This window comes from Phascolarctos cinereus, unplaced genomic scaffold (assembly GCF_003287225.1).
Source record: "Phascolarctos cinereus isolate Bilbo 61053 unplaced genomic scaffold, phaCin_HiC Scaffold_8;HRSCAF=390, whole genome shotgun sequence".
NCBI classification, from domain to species: Eukaryota; Metazoa; Chordata; class Mammalia; order Diprotodontia; family Phascolarctidae; genus Phascolarctos; species Phascolarctos cinereus.
Window position 1 is genome coordinate 22,156,121 of NW_027556291.1, and position 21,307 is coordinate 22,177,427.

The 21,307-nt window shown below is 39.5% G+C and overlaps 1 protein-coding gene across 2 annotated transcripts in view; it reads left to right on the forward strand.

The window, feature by feature from the left end:
- The first annotated feature begins 519 nt into the window (after nt 1-519).
- Nucleotides 520-21,307, forward strand: part of RPS6KA6 (ribosomal protein S6 kinase A6) — a 109,806-nt gene continuing 89,018 nt past the window's right edge. For both annotated transcript variants that reach the window (XM_020964555.2, XM_020964557.2), the window contains exons 1-2: nt 520-1,087; nt 20,677-20,733. In XM_020964555.2, coding sequence (XP_020820214.2) covers nt 917-1,087; nt 20,677-20,733 — 228 coding nt within the window. In that variant the 5' untranslated portion in view covers nt 520-916. The remainder of the gene's footprint in view (nt 1,088-20,676; nt 20,734-21,307) is intronic.

Here is a 21,307-nt window from a genome sequence, read left to right on the forward strand (position 1 = left end):
GTGAACAGTGCCGCGCATGCTCGGTGCGTAGAACAGGTTTACTGAAGCGGTTAGCCGCGGCTCCTAGTACAAGTGGCTTCCTCCGCCTCCTCTGCCCGTCCCCAGCCCCCTCCCCTTTCCCTCCCCTTTCCCTCCCCTCTCCTCCCTCCCCTTCCCTCTTCTCCCTCCCCTCCCCTCTCCTCTCCTCCCTCCCCTCCCCACTTCTCCCCACTTCTCCCCACTTCTCCTCACTTCTCCCCACTTCTCCCCTCTTCTCTCTTCTCCCCTCCCCTCTCCTCCCCTCCCCTCCCCATTCCTCCCTCAGCATCCTCCTCCTCCCATAGCTTCACCCCAGGCTGGGGAATCTCCGTTGACGTCCGGGTGACGCCGCTGTGCTGCCGCCGTAGGGGGTTCCAGGCGCCGGCCGCCCAGGTAACGCCGCCGCCGCCGCTGCCGCCGCCGCCGCCATATTGGCTGAGCCGGGAGCGGGGGAGGGCGCGAGGGAGGGGGTTGGGACTCCGGCTCAGGCGGGAGGGGTGGGGGGGGTAGGTTGTGAGTCGCGGCTGAGCAGCAGTCGCAGTAGCGGCGGGAGCGGGCACCGCGCGGCAGCAGCCTCAGCCTCAGCCCCACTTAGCGGCGGCAGCAGCAGCGGCAGCAGCACTTCCACCCCCGTGCGCCCCCTCTATGGGAAGCGGCAGCGGGCGGTAGAGGGCACCCCTTGCTCCGCGCGCGTGAGGTAGCCCAGCGGCTCCGCGCGCCCGCGGAGCGGAGCGCGGGGAGGAGGGAGCGCGAGCGCGGGGAGGAGGGAGAGAGGGAGCGAGCCAGCGAGCCGGGTGCTGGGCTCGCGGCAGCGGCGGCGGCAGCGACAGCAGCGACGACGGGATGTGTGGCCGCGACGGCGGCCGCCGGCTCCTCCTCGGCGGCTGGTGAAGGGGCGATGCTGCCGTTCGCTCCGCTGGAGGATCCCTGGCACCACAAAATGGAGGTGTGCGGCGGCGGCGGAGCAGGAGGAGGCGGCGGCGGAGCAGGAGGAGGAGGCGGCGGTGGTGGCGGTGGTGGCGGCGGTGGCGGTGGCGGCGGCGGCGGCGGCGGCGGGAGCAGCGGCGAGGTGAGTTGGAGGGACCGGGGCTGGCGCGAGTCGCCCTCTCTCTTTCCCCTGTCCGGTCGGGAGCGGGACCCCCTAGGCTAGCCCCCTTGTAGCCCCCGGCCCTGTGCGCATCCCGGCCCCTTCCCCCTCCCCAGGAGGCTCCCCGGGGGTGGAGGTAGGGTAGCCGGGACGCGGGACGGTTGGAGCGAGTGAGCGCGCGGGTAGCGCGCGGTTCTGCTGCTCATGCTGTTCTTGCTGCGGCTGCTCACGCTGCTAACTTTGCCCCCCCCTCCCCGGCCCACCTAGAGTGGGCCTGGGGGTGGGGGGACCCCGGCACCGAACTCAGGCCGGGGCTAGCCCGCGTGCACTTTCGGGGAGCAGCCGCCGAGGAGCTGCAGCAGCCTCTGACAGCCGCGAAGAAAACCGAAAAGCAAGCCAGGTAGCAGAGTAGCTCTGGGCACTTAGGGACGCGCGCTCCTCTCCAACTTCCTTCCCTTTGCCCATTCCCGGGCTGCTAATACCTTGAGGCAGTAGAGACCGGGGTCGTTCGGCTCCGCCTGGCCGGGCTCGGCCGCTTTCCCTTTCTCCACACTCCCTAGAATGCTGGTGATCCCGGGAATTCTCTTCTTCCCTCTCTCCTCCATACAGAATCTCAGAAAGTCAGGCTCGGCTTTTTCAAAAGTACTTTTAAGAAAATATGGGCGGCTTTTCAGCTAGACCTTTTAAGTCGATGTCCCTTCCCAACGTGACTTCCCTGAGACGGAAAACTGTGGCGTGCTCCCGCTGTGCCTAGGCTCATTGTCAAAACCCCAAAGGACAATGATGGGCAACGAGCGAATGATGTGCTGTACAAATGTGTGTGCCCTAGAAAGTGTGAGATGCCTCTGCTTGTCATCGTTTTATTACACATCTTACTTTTCTAATTGCTATTTTTTTCGTGTGAACGAACCAGCAGAGGCCACCACATTCCTCCTTAAAAAGTCAGATCCCACCGAGGTACTTGTACAATAGGGAATTTTGAGGTTCCACGTAGCTCTGGTGCCTAGCAATCACCTTTACTTTAAAGAACTAGTTCCGTTTTTTCCAAAAAAAAAGGTATGCTTGACTAAAGTATGTTCGTTCCTTTTTTCTTTTATTCCAATTGAACTAGAGGTCATACGTTGTTTGGCACATTAGTTTTTAATGAACATATATATTAGAAATGAACACAGAGGTGGAGTAAAGTTGGCGCTTCACCATTCCTGGGAAATATTTTGCTAGATGGCTTTTCCTAGTAGTGTAGGCAGTTCAGAAATACCATTTTATGTTTTACATCTGAAAACGTGGTAGAGGTTAATTTGTTCCTTGGGGTGTTGCTCTGCTTTCTACTCGATAAAGTTTTTGTCACACAGCGATGACTAAAGGGTTTATAGTACAGCTTTTTTATATTAATGAAGTTTATACAAATAATTTAACATTTAAAAATATTTTGAAAATGTGGCAAAGTGAGAGAGCCTTTAGCATCCCAAGTGGGTTTTTTTCCCTCTTCCTTTTTTGCTATTCATATAGTTTAATTCTGACCATTTTAATGCCTATATAAGCCTTTTGGGATTAATGCACTGTGATTTTTAAGTATTGTTGTGATTTAGCACTTAATCAAGGTCTTGATACCTCAGTCTTTTGAACAAACATTCAAGTAGAAATTGTTAAACCACCGTAAGATTAAAGAGCCAATAATGAGAAGATGAATTTTGTTTAAAACAATATAGTGTTGGCCAAATTTGACATTGAAGTCAATCTAATTCAGTACTCTAAGTGAAAGGCAAATGTGTAGTTTGTGTTTTGATGTGATTGTTTCTTACAGATTTTTTTATAACAAAAAGGTGAATTTTTTCCTTCTTTATTTTGTTCTACTTATAATTCATGTCCTATTGTGCTGTTGTTGATGTAGAAACTTTATGTATCTCAATCACTGCTTTCGAATAATTCTCTATAGAATGAATGTTTTGGGGTTTGGGTTTTCTTTTTTTTTTTTTTGGAGTTTTTGTTTTTGTTTTTTTTATTGTGGATCATGTATTTTTAAATTTTTTTTATTGAATTTAGAGAAAATAGAAGAACCTCTTTTCTTTTTAAGCCCCAGGAAATAGAACTGAAATATATGTGGTGAATCCTGTCAAGAATACAGTGGGACTAGATTTATATTTTTCATAGCCTTTATCAGTTCTTTATTTTTCTCTTGTTTGAATATGGGCAGTTCTCAAAATACTAACAGATTGCTTTTCAGAAGCTTGGTTGTAAGTTTACTGAAATTTGAAAAGGATTTTTATCACAGTAACTGTTATGATGGGGAGTTGTTTACATATTATTTCCTACTTAGCCTATTATAGTTCATTGAGATAATCTTTGTAAATCAAATGAGCTGTTTTAAAGTGTTTAGCACAGAGCCTATCACACAGTAGGAACTTAATAAATGCTTGTTTCCTTCCTTCCATCCAGTGGGCTTCTTTCTTTCTTTCTTTTCTTCTTTTTTTTTTTTTTTTGCTTGCAAAATTCTAGAAACCTTATCGAAAGAGAAACAATGATCATTAAATACTAGCATGTTTTCATCAATAACAAGTCATGTCAGACTAACTTAATTTCACTTTATGACAGAGTAACCACCAGGGTAACTGATACAGATTAAGGGAATGTTGCAGAGAGATTAGGTATATTTACACCTCAGGAAAGCAGTTGGCAGGCATTGCAATTCTGGAAGACAAGTTGGAGATAGGGTGAGATACCATTAGGTAGATTCACAATTGTTTGACCATCCTCCAAAAGTAGTCTTTAAGAAGTTAATGTCTACTTTGGAGTAAGTCTCTAGTGGAATGCCCCAGGGATCTACCCTTTGGCCTTGTGCTGTTTTACAGTTGTTGTTTTTTTCAGTGTGTCTGATGAATGAATGCATTCAGCCAATTCATTTCAGCATTCGTTAATGTTGTCTACTATGTACCAGGCTTGACCACTGCTACATGTTGTACCTATAGGCAGTGTGAGAGGATCTGCCTTGCTCCAGGGAGCCGTTTTGTCTTAATGCCTCCTATCATGACACTGCTCTATTCCTTAGTCATTTCAGCAATAATGGAAGCAGTGCAAAGGTGGGAGAAAAACGAAATGAGTTTTCATGGAAAATCTCCAAAGAAGACAGCGGTTACTCTAACTATGGGTTTGGTGTCAAGTCCTGATAATATGCTGTTCTGACAATAGACACTTCTTATTTGGAGGCTGGCTGAAGGAAATTCTGAATCAATAGCTTGCAGAAAACAAAAACTGAAAAAAGCAGCATCCTCTTTAATGAAGAAGGACCGTGAAACAACAAAGCGGTCTTAGCAAGACAAAAGTAGCATCGAGCAAGTCTAGAAAGTGAACTCAGGATCATAGAACAAAGAATCAAAGAGAGAACTATGCAAATTAAATGCCATTCTCTGAATAATTGCATTGTGCAAATATACGAATCATCTTAAGGTGCTGTGATGGTTAAATTTCAGATTTATAGTATCATAGAAATAATAAATATTAAGGGGAGAATTCAGGTTTTTTCCCCCCTTTTCTCGTAACTGATCTAGAGCTTTTCCTTAGTCTGAACAGCCCCAATTCCTTCAAGCAGTCCTTAAATGGTTTGGACTCCAGTCCCTTCACCATCTTGTTCATTCATTTTGGACCCACTTACAATTGATGCTCCACTCTGACAGTAGCCTTTTTAAATCATGGTGTTGAGAACTTACATATCTTGGCTTCCGAAATAAAGTTTTCCATGATACATACATATTTCAATAGATAACCACTTCTTTCTAACCTCCCCAAGATAACATTTGATGAAATGTGAAAGCCATTTATCAAATAGATTAATACAATAAGACCATTTGTGAAGAGTAGATATCCATTGGCATATATGTATATCCTTCACTAGTGTTGGGTGTATTTTAAGATGCATCTCTTTGGAGTTCTTGAGAACCATTAAAGTCATTAGTACTAACTTGAACTAAGCAGAATAAACCAACCCCTGCCTAGTAGGAAATGCTTTAGCTGCCTTTCTCAAGTCATTAAATTAAACTTCTGAAAGTTTAAAGGTTCCACAAGAACTTTCTAATGGTATATTATTTTGATCTACTTACATCAGCTTAGTAACTTGGCATTCATATTATTAAGATCTCTCATTTAGAGTTTGCTGACATTTGGTTGATTTTCAGTGACTTTAAGTCATAGAGATTTAGAGCTAGAAGGGGACTCTAGAGGCCTTCTAATAAAACACACTCATTTACAATCTCTTTTTTTTTAAAATTAATTCATCAAGTAATTTTTAGATCTTACTATGTGAAGGAAAAAAAAGGCACTGTGGTAACTAGTAATAGGGTCCATATGACTTTTGCATGGGGACCTTCCTAACATACACAATTAACATAATTGAAATGCCCCAGAAGCAATTATGTTTTCACCTATCATCAACCTATCTCTCCCACAGCCATAAAACAAATGTCCGATGAACAGAAGAATTTTGTATCATTATGCTATGTAGACCAACAAATTTAAACTGTAAAGAAAATTTCTCCTTTTGTTTTCTTTTCTCTGTGGTCGTAAGGCAGTATAGTATAGTAAATAGTGGGTTGGCATTGAAGTTGGCGTTCAAGGAAGACCTGAGTTCAAGCCATGCCCCTGCTGTACCCTAGCTTATGACCTGGGCAAATTACTTAACACCTCATGGCCCAGGCAAACACTCTAAGACTAGTTGTTGATCTGCTATGGAGGTGGTTTCCACATCAGGAGTTCCCCATGCTGAATACCCCTTTCCCACCCTCCCCTTTCCACTTAATTCTCTAATTCTGTGATATTAGGTTCACTTATTGTCCTTATTCTTTTGTCTTTCCTGTCAGCCGCTTTTTTCTCTTATTTAGAATGTTGTTCAGTAAGAAAAGCAGTAATGTGCATAGCAATTCAATTTGACTTGGTCTGAATCAAACTATAGATTGTGCACATCAGAGCCAATTTATGATTGGGCATATGTATTTATTTAGTGGGTTTTTTTAGGTGACCAAAAGCCACTTTCACAATCATCCTTGTATTTAGGCTTGCTGGTGCTCAGGAACCTAGGATTGTTCTATCCCTGATAGAACTGAGGAGCAGTCATTTTCTGGAAGTTGAATTTCTGGGTCAGCAAGTCTAACCCTCCCAGTTGCTGGTAATATTTCTCAATTCAGTAGATGTAGGCTCTACCACCTCCTGATTACCAAGGTCTGAACAGGGAGTATACCAGAGAACATAATGTACATTCTCCAAACTGCTTTGTTGTAGCAACTGTATAGAATTTAGTATTTAGACCTTCTTTCATCATTTTCTAGGTATATCATAATGGGAATGTTCAGTACCTAGACAGTCAGATGAATACCAGCTGCCTCTCCCCAGCTTATGTGACCACTTATCTATCAGTATATACTGTGTATGTCCTGTATATCAGTGCCCCCTCAGGAGCATGGAGGAAGTTAGCCTTGAGAGGGCTGACTTCATGTGGGTGTGTGGAGAGTTGCATGAGACTGCTTTGGAAGCCCTGATGTGAGTATTTTCTAGAAACAGTAGCATCTCCAAAGAGGCAAAGGGATATTTGAAATAGGATGGAAATTGGTAGGAATATTTGAATCTAGTTAAGTTGCTTAACTTGGGGTTCATTACTTTGGCTTACTTGAAAGAAAATGGTTTTATTCTCACTGTTACAGTTTAGTGCTATCTAAAATTAGACATTCTGTGTGGGAAAAACCTTGATTTTCTTTACTTTTCTGATAACACTTAGTATGGTCCATGTACTCAGAAACATTGAAGGTGATTCAGATAGACTGTTCCCTCCCCAAATATCCCTGCCTCCTACCCCCATCTCTTACCAGTCGCTTATTTTTAGGCCTCAAACCTTCTAAGATCTCAATGTAGGCATCCTCCTACCCATAGGGAGGTGTTTTTGCATATCTCTGCCAATAAGAGTGCTGGTGCCTCCTCATTGGCTTTCACAAAGTAGGAAAGATAAAGTGCTCTTCTTCCAGTGCCTTCATTCATGAAGATCTTAGAGACACTGAGGTAAGAGGTGAGTAGGGCAATGCTCTTCCTGTTTGGGGGTGTTTGTGAGTATGTGCTGTGTATCCCAATGTCCTGTGCATACTGTGTGGCTTACAACCATATATTCATAGAGTAGCTATTTTTAGTTTGCTCTTCTGTTGCTGAGGCAACTCAGTATACTTTCTTGTGCATATTTTTAATTTATACTTGTACTAATTACCAAAAAAGTGGACTCTCTCTTTACAGTAGACAGCTGTTGAACAGCATAGCTTTTGAAAAGTTCGACTTGTACTTCTTTGGTGGACAGTGTTCAGAATTAGGCATCGGACTGAGGAGAGCTTTGTGGGGCATAGAACCTTTTAAGAAGGGAAAAGAGGAAGCATAAAACTCAGGTGTGGATTTTGGTAAATTTACCCTTGTGAATAAGGGGAACTCTTGGGTATGGGGGCCTTTTGTTTGTTTTTGTTTTTTTCATGTGACATGTTTAAAATAATTGAATTCATATATGACCTGGGATTAAAACTTTTAAAAATTAAAATCACCCTTCCATGAAATTTTACTTCATGAAAGACTTTCAAAAATTAGTTCTAAACACTCCAGATAGGAAAATTACCTATCTAATAAAATCATACAGTAGGTATTTATTGTCTAAATTAATTCCCATAAACTTGAGTTGGTTCTCAAATTTTGCAATGATGGAGAGGTAGCAGAAGTATAGGTTACCAAAAATGCCTGTTTCTCCAAAGATCAGTGTGTTTTATAATTCGAATATGTGTTTTGTTCAGTTTAATTCACTCCCCTTCCCTGCCAAAAAACTAAATGATCATCCCTCCCTCTGCCATAAAGATTTGGAAACACCAACCTAAAGTGAGAACTTTTTTCTCTTAGCCCTCTTTGGAGCAGGTTAGGGGTTATACGTTTGGGTTTCAGAAGGCTTCTCTGCTGGGGTCCAGGCTGCTTGTTAACTAACTATAAACTGAAACCCCGGGGGCAAAAAAAGAAAACCTTGAACAAGTGTTTAAAAAAGTTATTGCATATATTGTCGAATTTAAAAGCAAGATTTGTACAATAAGCAGGCAAGTTTACTGTATACCTTTCAGTTAAAATAAGGTGAAGAAAAAGTCTAATTAAGCTAATTTCCCCCAAGAACCTTTCAAAGAAAAAAAAATTGCCTGCTCTGGGAATGTTGAACAAATTGATATAATAGGTTCTACAATAAAAATACTTTGGAATACTTTCTCCTTTGATTTGTAAAGATAAATATATGTGTGTGTATATGTGTGTGTGTGTGTGTGTGTGTGTGTGTGTGTGTGTGTGTGTGTGTGTGTACAGGCACACATAGGTTAGAAAATATCCTTTTAAAATTCTTTCCTCAAATGAAGCAGGTGTCTTAAAAGTAATTTGTTTTAGCCTGCCCAGAATAATATGGCAGATTGAAGTTAAATTAGGATTTTAGGTTGTTAATGATGTAGCAACAAGGTCTGATCCTTGAGAGAGTTTTATTAGTTATCTGCAGTAAAACCATGATTAACCAGAGCCTTCAATTCCTTCCCTCCACCTAAAATGCCAGTTGTAGGAAACATTTTCTTACATTACTTTCTGGATTTCTCCTTTGCCCTTATGTTGTTTTATGCTTAACTGTGCCAGTGCCATATCTCTGCCCCTCCCCCTCCTTGAAGGCAGTTACAGTCATGTTTTATATTTGTATCCCCAATGCCTAGCACAGTGTCTTCAACATAATAGATACTTAATAAATCATTAGCTTGAAAAATGACAAAATAAGCTGAAACCACTTGTAAGCTATGTGTTAGGCTCAATGCAAATTCTGTCCAATGACATATACCTTCCACAGCACTATATAGTAAAAGATGTTTTATGCTCAGAAGATGATAAAGTCATTGCAATATCTACAATTATCCTCCAAAGTAGACATGTCTAGTATACTGTGCTTGTGAATTAGGAAAGTATATTAATTAATTTGAGGAAGTTTAAGTTAAATGTTACTGTACCTAGTCTTCTTCCTTAGCTGTTCATCATCAGATGGCTTTAGGCCCACCCGAGCAAGCAGAGATGGTTTTATGAGAAGCTAAAATGATAAATGTTTGTGGGAAATGTAAAAATGTAAAAATATCGGAAGTTTCATCCCCACAGTCTTAAATCAGGTAGATTTGTTTGAGCCTGCTCAGACCTTCTTTTTCAGTGCTTAATTAATAAAGATGCATACAAACTCCATGTGCTGAGCTGATGTGGCATGTACTTTTTGATTTAGTTCTCAATAATTATTTAGCCTGGAAAGAAACCTGAACTTTTCTTTCAGGAGAGAGTTATTTGGGTCTGATATATCACAATTGGGAAGTTATTTAATTCAGATCAATAGGTTTTCTTTACTTTAACTTTTTACATGTTACTTTTTTTTAAAACAATAATATTAACGATGGTGATGATAGCTAACATTTATAGCACTTATTATGTTCCAGGCGCTGTGCTAAGCACTTTACAATTATTTCATTTTATCCTCACAACAACGCTGGGAGGAAGGTGCTATTATCACTCCCATTTTACAGATGAGAAGACTGAGGCAGATAGTGGCTAAGTGACTTGCCTAGGGTCATTCAGCTTTTAGGTTTCAGGCAGGACTTGAGCCTAGCTTTCCCTGGTTCCTCAGCCCACCTTTCCTATGTCATGTTCCCTCACATGAGCCATAGAAATATAGTTTTGTTTACCTGGTGAACTTTAGAGTGCATGGGGATTTTTTGGTAGTTTCTTATAAAAGGTTATTGTGAAGAATAGTTTTCTGCTGTTGCTTTGGTCTACTTACCCTGATTCGTTTTCCTTCTTACTTATTTGCCCCAGTCTTTCCTGACTAGTCCTCTCCCACATTCTCCCTTGTTATCTGTTCATCTACTCCCTCCTCTACCCCCATCTCCCTCCATGACTCTTCCCACTAAGGGTTTTACACATACTCTTGTTTGTAGGATACTGTGAAATAGGGTATATAAATTTTGTATAATGCTACTCTATCAGTAAACCACAAATTAGAAACTATACTTGAGTACTTTCTCCTCTTAAATATTTTTCTCCCACCTTTAAGTTTTGAGAAAGTAAAGACTCTTCCCCCCAATATGATTTTCCCTTGATGATTGCCATTAGCAGCAGTAACAGCAGCAAGCCAGTGGTATAATAATCTAAATATAGGTAGCATCCCTAAAATGGAATCACTTTGAAAAGGAACGAAAAAGTACATGCTGAATGATAGCACTGATCGTAGGCCATTGTATAAAGCCATGTGTATTTTTAATATATATGGATTTGGGGAGAAAGCTTGTGGGCTCTATTCAGAACAACATATAGGAGTAGTAGATTTGAAGTGACTCCCATGCTTTTCTAGGACTAGGCCAGTGCAGCAATTTAAGTGATAGTATCCCTAGATGAATGCTTGGAAATAACTTATTTTTTCCTTTTCTGTGGAAATGACAATTTTCAAAAATCTTACAGTAGACTGATATATGTGAGTCTGATATAGACATTCTTTTTTCCATCACTTATTAGCTCTGCTTTGGAAATGCTTTTGAGTTCTTCAGGAATTTTCTTCTCTAGATGGTTATTTCCATATGAATTCAGCATCAGTTTGACAACAGGTGTGTCTCTTTGTTTTCTACCTTGGAAATTTTGTTTTGAAATAAAGGTTATTCTGCAGTGGAATTCTTAGGAAATGACGTGGCTCAAAGAATGATTTAAGTTTAAGAAATGTACTTTGGAAGTGGCTCTGAATTTATATGATTATGGTCTGAACATTGTTTTGATATTCAGAAACTTAATCTATGAGAAATGAGAGTTGCTTATGTTCTACAGTCTTTGTTGTTTGGAATGATCATTTGTGTCTACAATGTTTTGAAATTTTTCCATAAATGGAATTTCATTTGTTCTAGTTATTGCCTTTAGTACTTGAATGGATTTGTGAGCTCATCAAAATGCATACTCCTTCCATTAGTATAGATCACAACTTAGCCATTCCTTCTTCTCTTGGGTTATTCTTGTCCATTCCCTTGCATGAATCCCCCATTGAGAATCTACCCATCTTGCCAGAGACATTCCCCTAGATCTTTTCATATTTTGTGAATACCAGTGCTACACCTGGGCTGTCCATCTGATATCCCTCATTTTTATTATGTGACTGGCCCACCTTCTTTTCTTCTTATGCATATTATTATTTTTTCTGTTCTACTTCTTACAGATCATTATTGATAATGTGCTTCAGCCTGCATATACCTATTGTGGATCTTTCTACTGGTCTTGAGTCATCCACAATTTTTGGTGCTTTAGAAATTGTAATATTCTGTGATTCATAGCCATATGGCATCATCAGAAGGTTGGCCACTAGGTAATGAATTCTTCAGCTATGGTGACCCACAAAATGCTTGAACCCTGGGGAGAATAGTGGGGAAGCAACCACGAAATACTCAGGCAAGACAGTTTTGGAATAAATGGGTTCACCACTAATCACACATCTGTAGCCAAGGTGACCAGTAACCGTGGCAGTGTTGGAGGGAACTTTTATGTGCCTGTGGGATAGAACTTTGCCAGGTTTTCACAGAAGGATATTTGAGGAGAAGTCAGGTGAATAAATGTGGTGGCCAAATAGTGGGCCTATATATCATCTAGCTATTTCCAGGTCATTTTGAATAGTATTAAAACTCTTGTGAAGCATTTTGGAGTAGTGGAAAGAGCGCTGGTCTTGAAGTCAGAAACTCTGGGATTTTTTTTGGGGGGAGGGGTGCCTTTACTAGTTTTGTGATCCTTGGCAAATCACTTAGCCTCAGTTTCCTCATCTATAAAATAGGGATAAATCTACTTACACCCTCCACCATAAAGGTTGTTTTTCAGGATCAAATGAAAAATGGATATTAATTACTTTGTGAACTTTGTATAAATGTAGGCTATTAAGCTACTTAAGTCTTGTTGAGATGTTTAGGTAACTATTAGTAATCTTTTAATTCAGATTAAAATTTCTTAGATAAATATTTCAGATTTGTATCCAGAGTAACTTTTGTTATGATTTGATCATTGAACTCTATGCTCAACTCAAGATAATGGTGATGATGATGATGATAATAACTAATATTTATCTAGCACCTACTGTATGCCAGGCACTGTGCTCTGCACTTTTTACAAATATTATCTCATTTGATCCTTATAACAACCCTGGGAGGTAGGTATAATTATCCTCATTTTATATTTGAGGAAACTGAGACTGACAGAGGTTAAGTGACCTGCCCAAAGTCACAGATACTGATTTTCAAAAGCTTCCTTGGTTTATGTTTGTCTTTTTATTCTTAATAGTTTTTGATTAGGTCATCAATTTTTTTCCCAGAGATTCTGTTTGATTTGTATTTGAGTCTAAAATGCAAATTCTAGTTGAACAGCATTTCAGAAGTGTGTTTTAAAGTACTACTTAAATCTAAGAAATAACACATATTGTTTTTGTCCATTTTATTTTTGGTTGAAACAGTGATCTCATCTGTGTAGGAAACTCTGGGTGTAGAAACTCCCTCTACTGATAAAAATATGTAATTTGTAATCTTAGAGTGTTTCTGGGAACACTGACAGTGAAATGACTTGACCTTGATCGCATGGCTATTGTGTGCCAAAAGTGAACTTGAACAACCAAGTGTTTCTAACTTCAAGATTTATCTCTCTGTTCTCTACATCATGCTGCAGCTCCTTCAGCTACTAGAAGGATTAAATTATCAGAAATATTGCTATATAGCAGTATACACTAAAGAATCTAGGCTAATATGTGATAAAATTAATCAATGTTTTAGATGTTTTGTAATAATTTCTTGATAAATAACTTCACTAGGAGTTATTGTTGATATAGATAACTTCATTAGATATGCTGATAATACTATCAGATGTGAAGACATAGCTACTGATATCAGAATATGTGCCTTATTTTTAGCAGTATTGATGGGATTTGTTCTGGTTCTTTCACAGTCTGCTTTGTGGCCAATTTTCAGGACACTTGGGATTCTGGGTACAGTTTTCAGCTATGTAATAGTGAACCAAACTGGCCCATGTAGGAACTGGACCCACCAGCCAGGAACCATTAATATATACAATAACATATAATATAAATAATGTGAGACATGACTATAATGCAGTGAAATTGATGTTCTTGTTTGCCTTATGGAAAGTAGTCTCATTACTTTATAGTCACACTGTGTATATGATTTTGAAATGTTGTTATATTGATTACATTAAGCCCCAAGACATTGCAGAGCCTCCTAGAAGAGACCTACAATCATTCAAAGGAGGCTGGTTGGCCTATCTGTCCACAGAGGAAAGGCAAAATGAATGAAGGCTATCAGTTGCCCAGATTTCAGCATGACTCTCTAGAGCTTTTCTAACAATGTGTATATTTAGGACAGATGCTACAGATAGTCAATGAGCTAGGCCCATAGTTGAAAAGGAGGAGGGCAAATTGGATTTCCTTCAGGAAATTGCACAGTACTTGTACTGACACAAAGCTTCTCATAACAGTAAATCCTAATTTTTTTCAATGCCAACATTTTACTGGTGTTGTAACACCTTGCCTCCAAAGAGCTAAAGATGAGCATCACACAGAGGGCAGTGGAAAGGGATGTACGTGGTAAGTATGAAGAGGCTGCCACATGTAACTGCAAAGATGTCATAAAGAATGTTATAAAGAAATTATAGGTTAGGAAGAGAAGTAGGGCTGGTAAGTTGGTAAGAGCAAGGGATTTATAGGTTCCCTTGTTCTGTGAGAAAAAGCAAAGGTCATCAGTACTTTGGGTGGGCCTCTTGTGGTAAACTTCTAGAAATGCATGGACAAAAGTCACACAGGATGGTCAGGCATGAATGCACTGCGATTTCCATTGTTTGAGGGAACTCTCAAATTGATCACAGATACATTTGCGTATTTGAGAGAGTTATTTTTATTAAGGTTATAGTAGATGATGTAGGCATTCATGATCAAGTAAAAGTTGAGTTATCTGGTGTTGTCTTCAAGAAATGACTGTTAATTGGCTGTTGGAACTCAGAACTTGTTCTACCTCGGAGATCTACTCTATCTTCACTCTGACCTGTGTTTCAAATGCAGATTAGACATCTGCACCTAGATTTCTCTGTACTCAACGTTGTCAAAAATTAACTCACTATTTGGCTTTCTCAAAACTTTCTCTAAGTCAGTTCAACATACATTTGTTTATTAGACATCTCTATACTCATTCTGATTTTCCTATTTCTGTTAAAGCCTTCTAGTTACCCAGGCATGAGTCAAATACCTTTTTAAGGTCCAGAACAAATTTAGTGCAGATGGAATCTTATATTCTTGATGTCTTTCAATCACTTGTGGGATGATAAAGAAGTGCTCTAGTCTGTAATGCCACTTGGAAGAAGCTACCTATTCCCTTTGGATATTCTCAGCTAAGGATGCCTTGGATGCATGTGTGGATTGTTTTCCTAAAAATGTTATATAAGTGGGAAAGTAGGTCTCAGAGCCCATAGTTTGTTATATTCTTTCTTCCTTTTTTAAAAAACGTCATTATCAAGTCCAAGATTTCTTTCTCCATGCCTTGGTTTTCTTCCTCTCCTTCAGATACCTTGAATGCATGTTTCTTCTATGTTCTCACAATTGGCACCTATAAATGAGCACCCTTTAGATAGCCTTACTGAAGGCCGGCTGCTTTTCACATCTTTGCTTGCTTCAGTGCCATTTTCACTTCCTTAGTAAATATAACTGGGGCCCTGAGAGTAGATTCCACAAGGAACTCCATTGGTTCCAGAAACTTTGCACATCTTATCTATCTTTTATCTGTCTATTCCCTTCCTTCACAGTTCAAGTGTCCATCCATTCCCTTTTCCACACCCACCCCTCCACTTCCTGATAAATTTGCTAAGTTGAGGCTCTCATCATGTTTTCTTTAACCTGGATCATACATAAATCTAGAGTGCTAAGGAACCTTAGAAGTCACCTAGTCCGACCCTCTCCTTTTCTAGATGAGGAAACTGGCCCAGAGAAAATATCACGAATGTTTTACCTGAGGATTAGGATAGGGCCTTGAACCTGTGAACCCTCAGCTAAGGAAACTCCCTCTACTAGTCCGAATTGGGCACTTTCTCTGTAACTTTAATCTTAAGAGAGTTGACTACAGCAGTGGTGTCACATATAAATGAGACCACTAAACTGTCCACATCCCTTGACTTAGAAAACCACATATTAAAATTATTTATATTTCATTGTATTTTTTACATATTTTGTTAAATATTTCCAATTATATTTAGATCTGGTTCTCTAAGGTCCTCTGGTCTAGATTACTGAGGATTTGTCCAGGGTCACAAAGCCAATTTGTGTTAGAGATTTGAATTCAGATCTTCCTAACTTCAAAGCCTTTTCTCTATCCACTACACCACTTTGCATATACCCATAACGTATATTATACATGATGTTCTTATTACTTGGGGTATGTTTAACCATTAGTCTGCTTGCTTATATTGTGTTTACATTAACTATGTCATCCATAATACATTGCTGGGAAGTTTCTTGTCACAATGTCTCACTACTTTTATCTTTCCTTAATTGCAATTTTTCAGGAAACTAACAATCCACTTGGCTAAGCTTTATTCTTTCCAGTTTGAGCCCATTTGTTGTGGGGGTGTCTCAACTTGCTTTTTCCTGGCATCTGCTTCTTGAGGAACATTTCACCTAACTCGCCTGTTCTTTCCTCTTATATAAAACATGTCAGAGGATTCATAACCAATCAGTTCATTACATATAGAATCATAGGACCATGGATTTAGAGATGGAACCTCATAGGTCACAAAAAACAAACCCCTTATTTTCCAGATGAGGAAACTAAGATCCAGATAACTCACATGGGTTGTTGGAGGTCCTATATCCATAGTAGTAAGTGATTGAGATAGGATTGGAAACAAGCTCCCATCCTTCCAAATCCAGCACCTTTCCACTCTACTGTCAGAGAAGGCACAATTTCCAGGACTGAGGAGGCAATGTTACAGTTAAATAATGGTCCTTTTGTGCTCTGATTTGGTCAGACTATATCCAGTAATTCATGCTTAGCTCTGGATGCCACAATCTAGGAAGTGTAGCTGTAGAATGTCCAAAGGAAGTTAGCCAGAATGGTGAAGGACCTTGCGTCCATGTCCCATCACGATTGATTTGAAGGAACCATGGATAGTTAGTCTGGAAAAGAGAAGACCTAGAAATATAATAGTTGTATTTGAAGGACTGTCATATGGAGGAGGCATTACATTTTGTTCTGTTTGGTCCCAGATGGCAGAACCTGGAACCACAGGTTATAAAGAGGTAAATTTATGTCTGGTGACAGGTAAAACATCCTAACATTAGCTTACCTGTTAGTGAAATGGACTGCCTTGGTAAGTAATGACTTCCTCCCTCATCAGGAGCCTTCAGGCAGAGGCTGACCATTTGTTGGGTATGTTATAGTGGGGATTCTTTTTTGCACATGGGTTGTTGGTGTGGATGGCCACTAAGGTCCCTTTCCACTCTGAAATTCTATGATCCCTTCCTATCCTTTATTCCTGTAAACTTGTTAATTCTATACTGTACTCTATCTCACATCTTCATTCATTCCCTTCATTTCATTCTTAGAGTCACCACCCTAGTTCAGCTCCTCATTATTTCTTGCCTCCACTACTGCATAGCTTTCTAATTGGTCTTCTTGTCTCTAATCTTTGTCCACTCCAATTTGTCCTACATATCTACTGTCAATCTTAATCTCCCAATATAGAATTCTAACCATGCCATTCTCTGGCTCAAAAAAATCTTCAGTAGCTCCCCATTGTCTAAAGGATAAAGTCCTTCCTCAATTTGACCCCAACCTACTTTTCCATCCTTATTTTCCCTGATTTACCAAATACAAACTATCTTTTCCTATGTCCATCTGTTTACTTCTCTTTCTATCACCACATTTTGAAATTTTGTCTCTGTCATCCTAGGCCTAGTTCAAATATCATACTTTCAAAGAAGCCTTTCCTGATTCCTTTATTCTTTCTTGTCTTCACTCTCTTTTAGATTCCTGTTACTACTTGGTATACAACCTTTCTTATGGCAGTTATCACTTACAAATAATTATAATGTAATATAGAATGTATTTTCTCCTCTACTAGATTATAAATTCTCTGAAAGCAGAGGCTGTTACTCATTTATATATTTTCCTTTATACCTTGCAAAGTATCTTATGCATAATAGTCAATTAATAACTATTATGTGAAATAAAAGTATGGCTTAAGTGATTTTGGTTCTATGTACATGAAGATAGATGATTAATCATGTACCTACTATGTGCCAGTACTGTGGTAAAGACAGAAAAGTCCCTTCCCGCAAAGAGTTTACATTCTATCCAAGATTGTTATTGTTGTTCATTCGTTTTTCAAACATGTCTGACTCTTCGTGACCCCGTCTGGGCTTTTCTTGTCAAAGATACTGGAGAGGTTTGCCGTTTCCTTCCCAGCTCATTGTACAGATGAGGAAACTGGGGCAGTCAGGGTAAAGTGACTTGCCCAGGGTCACACAGCTATTAAATGTTTGAAGCCCCATTTGAACTCGGGAAGATGAGTCTTGCTGACTCTAGGCCTGGCGCTCCATCCACTGCAGCACCACTTAGCTGCCCTCTATCTGAGATAGTATATACTTAATGTAATTATATACAAAATTAATACAAGGTTATTTGCAATGGGTGGAGGCAAACACCAGCATCTAGGGGGATCAAGAAAGGCCTTATGTTAAAGATGGCACTTGAGACAATGTTTGAAGGAAATGAAGAATTCTAAGAGGGAGAAGTGGAGGTTGGGGGGAGGAGGAATCGTCATGTGTAAAGAACAGTAAGAAGTCCCTTTATTCTGAACCATAGACTATATGAAGGGGAATCATGTAGGTTGGTATTCTATTGGTAGTAATACATGTATAATGTTTACAGAAACTCATTTGGCCAGAATATTTAATAAGAATTTGTAGCTTGAAAACTATTCAATTTCTTCCTACCTTCCAGCTGTACCATTTCCTTCTTTCACCTTTATTCTGGTATCTCCTCAGATGAGACAGTGTAAAGTCTTAGATTGAGCAGAGTTGTCTGTGAATGTTCATGTTCTCCTCTGCTCTTCCCTCTCCTTGTCTTAGTCTTGAACTCTGTCTTCCCTTGCCTCATTCTGTCTCTTTAACATTGATCATACTATTGTAATTCAGGTTGGTTCTTCTTTGCCAATCCATATGACTTCACTTCCTACAAAATCCTGTTCAAAACTTAGCTCCTACTGGAAACTTTCCTTTATTAACCTCACCTAGCTCAGATATCTTTCAATCTGTGTCTTCTCAGGAGCTTTGTGGTCAATTGTACTTTTTTATGTTTTATTTCATAGGGTGAGAGTGTGTGTGTGTGTGTGTGTGTGTGTGTGTTTTGGGAGAAGGGAAGGGAAGGGTCCCATCACTTAGATTTAAACTCTCTGTAAGTAGATGTTCTCTCCCCCTTTAAAAAAATCTCCAAACCCCTCCTCTTATCCAGTATAGTGTTCTATATGGTTTTTAGTATTGATGAGGGTCGATAAAATGAAAGTAAGTGATTTGATTTAACAGGTTTTTCTTGGTAGTTAGTACATGATCCCAGGATCTAGGGACCTCCTTAAATCTCTGATTCATTTTCCTCCTGTTTTTCAGGACTGTGGCTTCATGTTGAGTAAGTCAACACTGGGTTTGAAGAACAGGACAGTTGGAGTTCCATCAACAGAAAAGAGAGCATTATTGGCCCTCCTTGTGGGTAGTGAAGAGAGTTGATTATATAGTACAACTTCAGTTGTCTGGACCTTCTATTTATAGTTCCACACAAGTCATACTTTCAGAATTGGAAGGGACTTCACTGGCCATCTTACCAGGGGTGGGGAACCTTCAGGCTCAAAGCCACATGTGGGCCTCTAGGTCCTCAAGTGTGGCCCTTTGACTGAATCCAAACTTCACAGAACAAAACAAGAATTCCATTGTACAACAGAGCTGACAAGATTTTGGTATATCTGGATCAAATTGCTAAGTGATTTCCCCTTTCTGTTAATATTTGTAGATGAAGTAGAAACTTAATACCTTCCTTTGTATCCCTCATAGTCTAGTATAGTGTGTTATCTGTGTATATGCACCTTAGAAATGCTTATTGAAGTAACTATTCCAGGATCTTCCTGGTTCATGAATGATGATGGTTTTCCTTCATTGAAATGTGTTTTGTGTCAGCTTCTGTAGGGTTGGTAAGGAAGAAGTTTCAAGTGAATACAATATTAAGTGTGTATACATTTAGGCAGCCTTTTAGTAAAACTTAAAATCTTTTTCAAAAAGGCTCATTTGAAATTATGCTTTATGGGGCAAATCATTTCTTATTTTGTCTGGAAGATGGAATAAGGAAGAAATGGGATAGTATTTTATCTTTTTATTGAAAAGAGTATATAAAAATGCACAGAGGTAGCAGTGTTGTGAAAATTGCTTTAAATATTTCTCTGCAATAACTACAGTGAACTGAATAAATTATCTACTTTGACTTTGGTTTGCCATGGTATTCTAAAAGGAGGTATGTTAGTTAAAAACTGGAAGTGTCCCTTTGTTTTGTGGGAGTTCCTATAGTAGAAATCGTCCTTCAAGTTGGGTTTCGTTTTTAAGTAACAGGTAGAGTAAAATATTTGACAGTGAGTAGTTAAACCTTTCTTAGTATATATTGGACCTTGAATCCTTTAGAACAAGGATGTTTAGTAAATATAGAAAATAATTTTTCTGGCAAATAGCCAGTTAACTCTCCTTAGGTCAGAGCCATTGTGAATTGTCCAATTTTCTAGACTTTGTGTTACTGGTATCATCTAGTTGATTCTCAAATGTAAAAATCTTCATGTCTACTAGGCCTCAGGTAAAGCCTTGTTTACCTAAACAATTTTGTTAACACGACTAGTTATTTCTATTTCCCATGCTTGCTTTGTTAGGTATATTATCATAACATTTTATTTAATATAGTGAAAAGGAAGGAATCCAGACTAGTTTAAGTGTATAAAACTCTTCCTAACCTGATTTCTTTTGAATACACTTTGGAATAGGTACCACTTCTGTGTCATATTTTCCTTTTTCATGTTCTCATCAGGTATTTGGCTAGTGGCACTCTTGAATAGAACTCAGTAAGTAATTAGTTGTTTGAAAAAACTCCATTTTGCTATAATTCTCACAACTCATATATTTCTAGTTAGTTATTGCATATTGTTGGCTTTAATAGGAAAGGTCTACATAGTATGATTTGAAGCAGATTATAAGGCTATTGAATCAGTTCTCCTGCAAAACCTTTTAGCATCTTTGATTAGTGCTGCTTTCATCATATATATTTTTTAGCTCCATGGCCTTTTGTTTGTGCTTTAATAGGTATTAATCTCATCAAGTTGTAAAGTGTAATGTCTCTGAGAATTATATCTTTGTTCTAAGTGGTTTTATTTTTAAATGAATACTGTGAAACTTCAATTTTTAAAAATGTGTTTTTCAGCTGAATGGTCTTAAAATGGTTGAGCCAATGGAAGAAGGGGAACCATATTCCTACCATGTAAGTATTCTTGATGACAAGTTTTTTCTTATCTCAAAAGTTGTTGCACATAAATTTTTTTAAACTTGGTAGTATAGGCCTAATATTAGCCTGTTGAGGTTCTCTTATTTCAAAGTATCTTGTGGCTTTCTCTTAAGTGTAGAAACAAAACTTTCTACCATAAATACTTTGATTTTTGGATGAGATCAAGGATCCACTGATGTGGACATTCCTGCCAGTGGTACAACTTGTAACCCATCTTGTCCTGATGGTTCATTTTGGGATTTGAGGAGCTCATTTTGAGTCTTGGTTCTACCACTTGTGGCTTTTTGACCTTGGGCAAGTTAGCTTGGCTCTCTGGACTCCCACTTCTTCCTCTGTAAAACAAGAGGATTAGACTAGCTGGCTTGTAAGGTCCTTTTCAGCTCTAGCATTGTCATCCTGTGATCTTGGCCATATCTTCCCAGAAATTCTCCATGGGAGACCAAGCCAACACATTTGAGGTCTTCCATGAGGTTTTCCTATTTCATGAATGGAGTCCTTAAAAAAATTTTTAAAAATCTAGTCCCAACCTCTCAGGCTGAGTCTAGTGTTC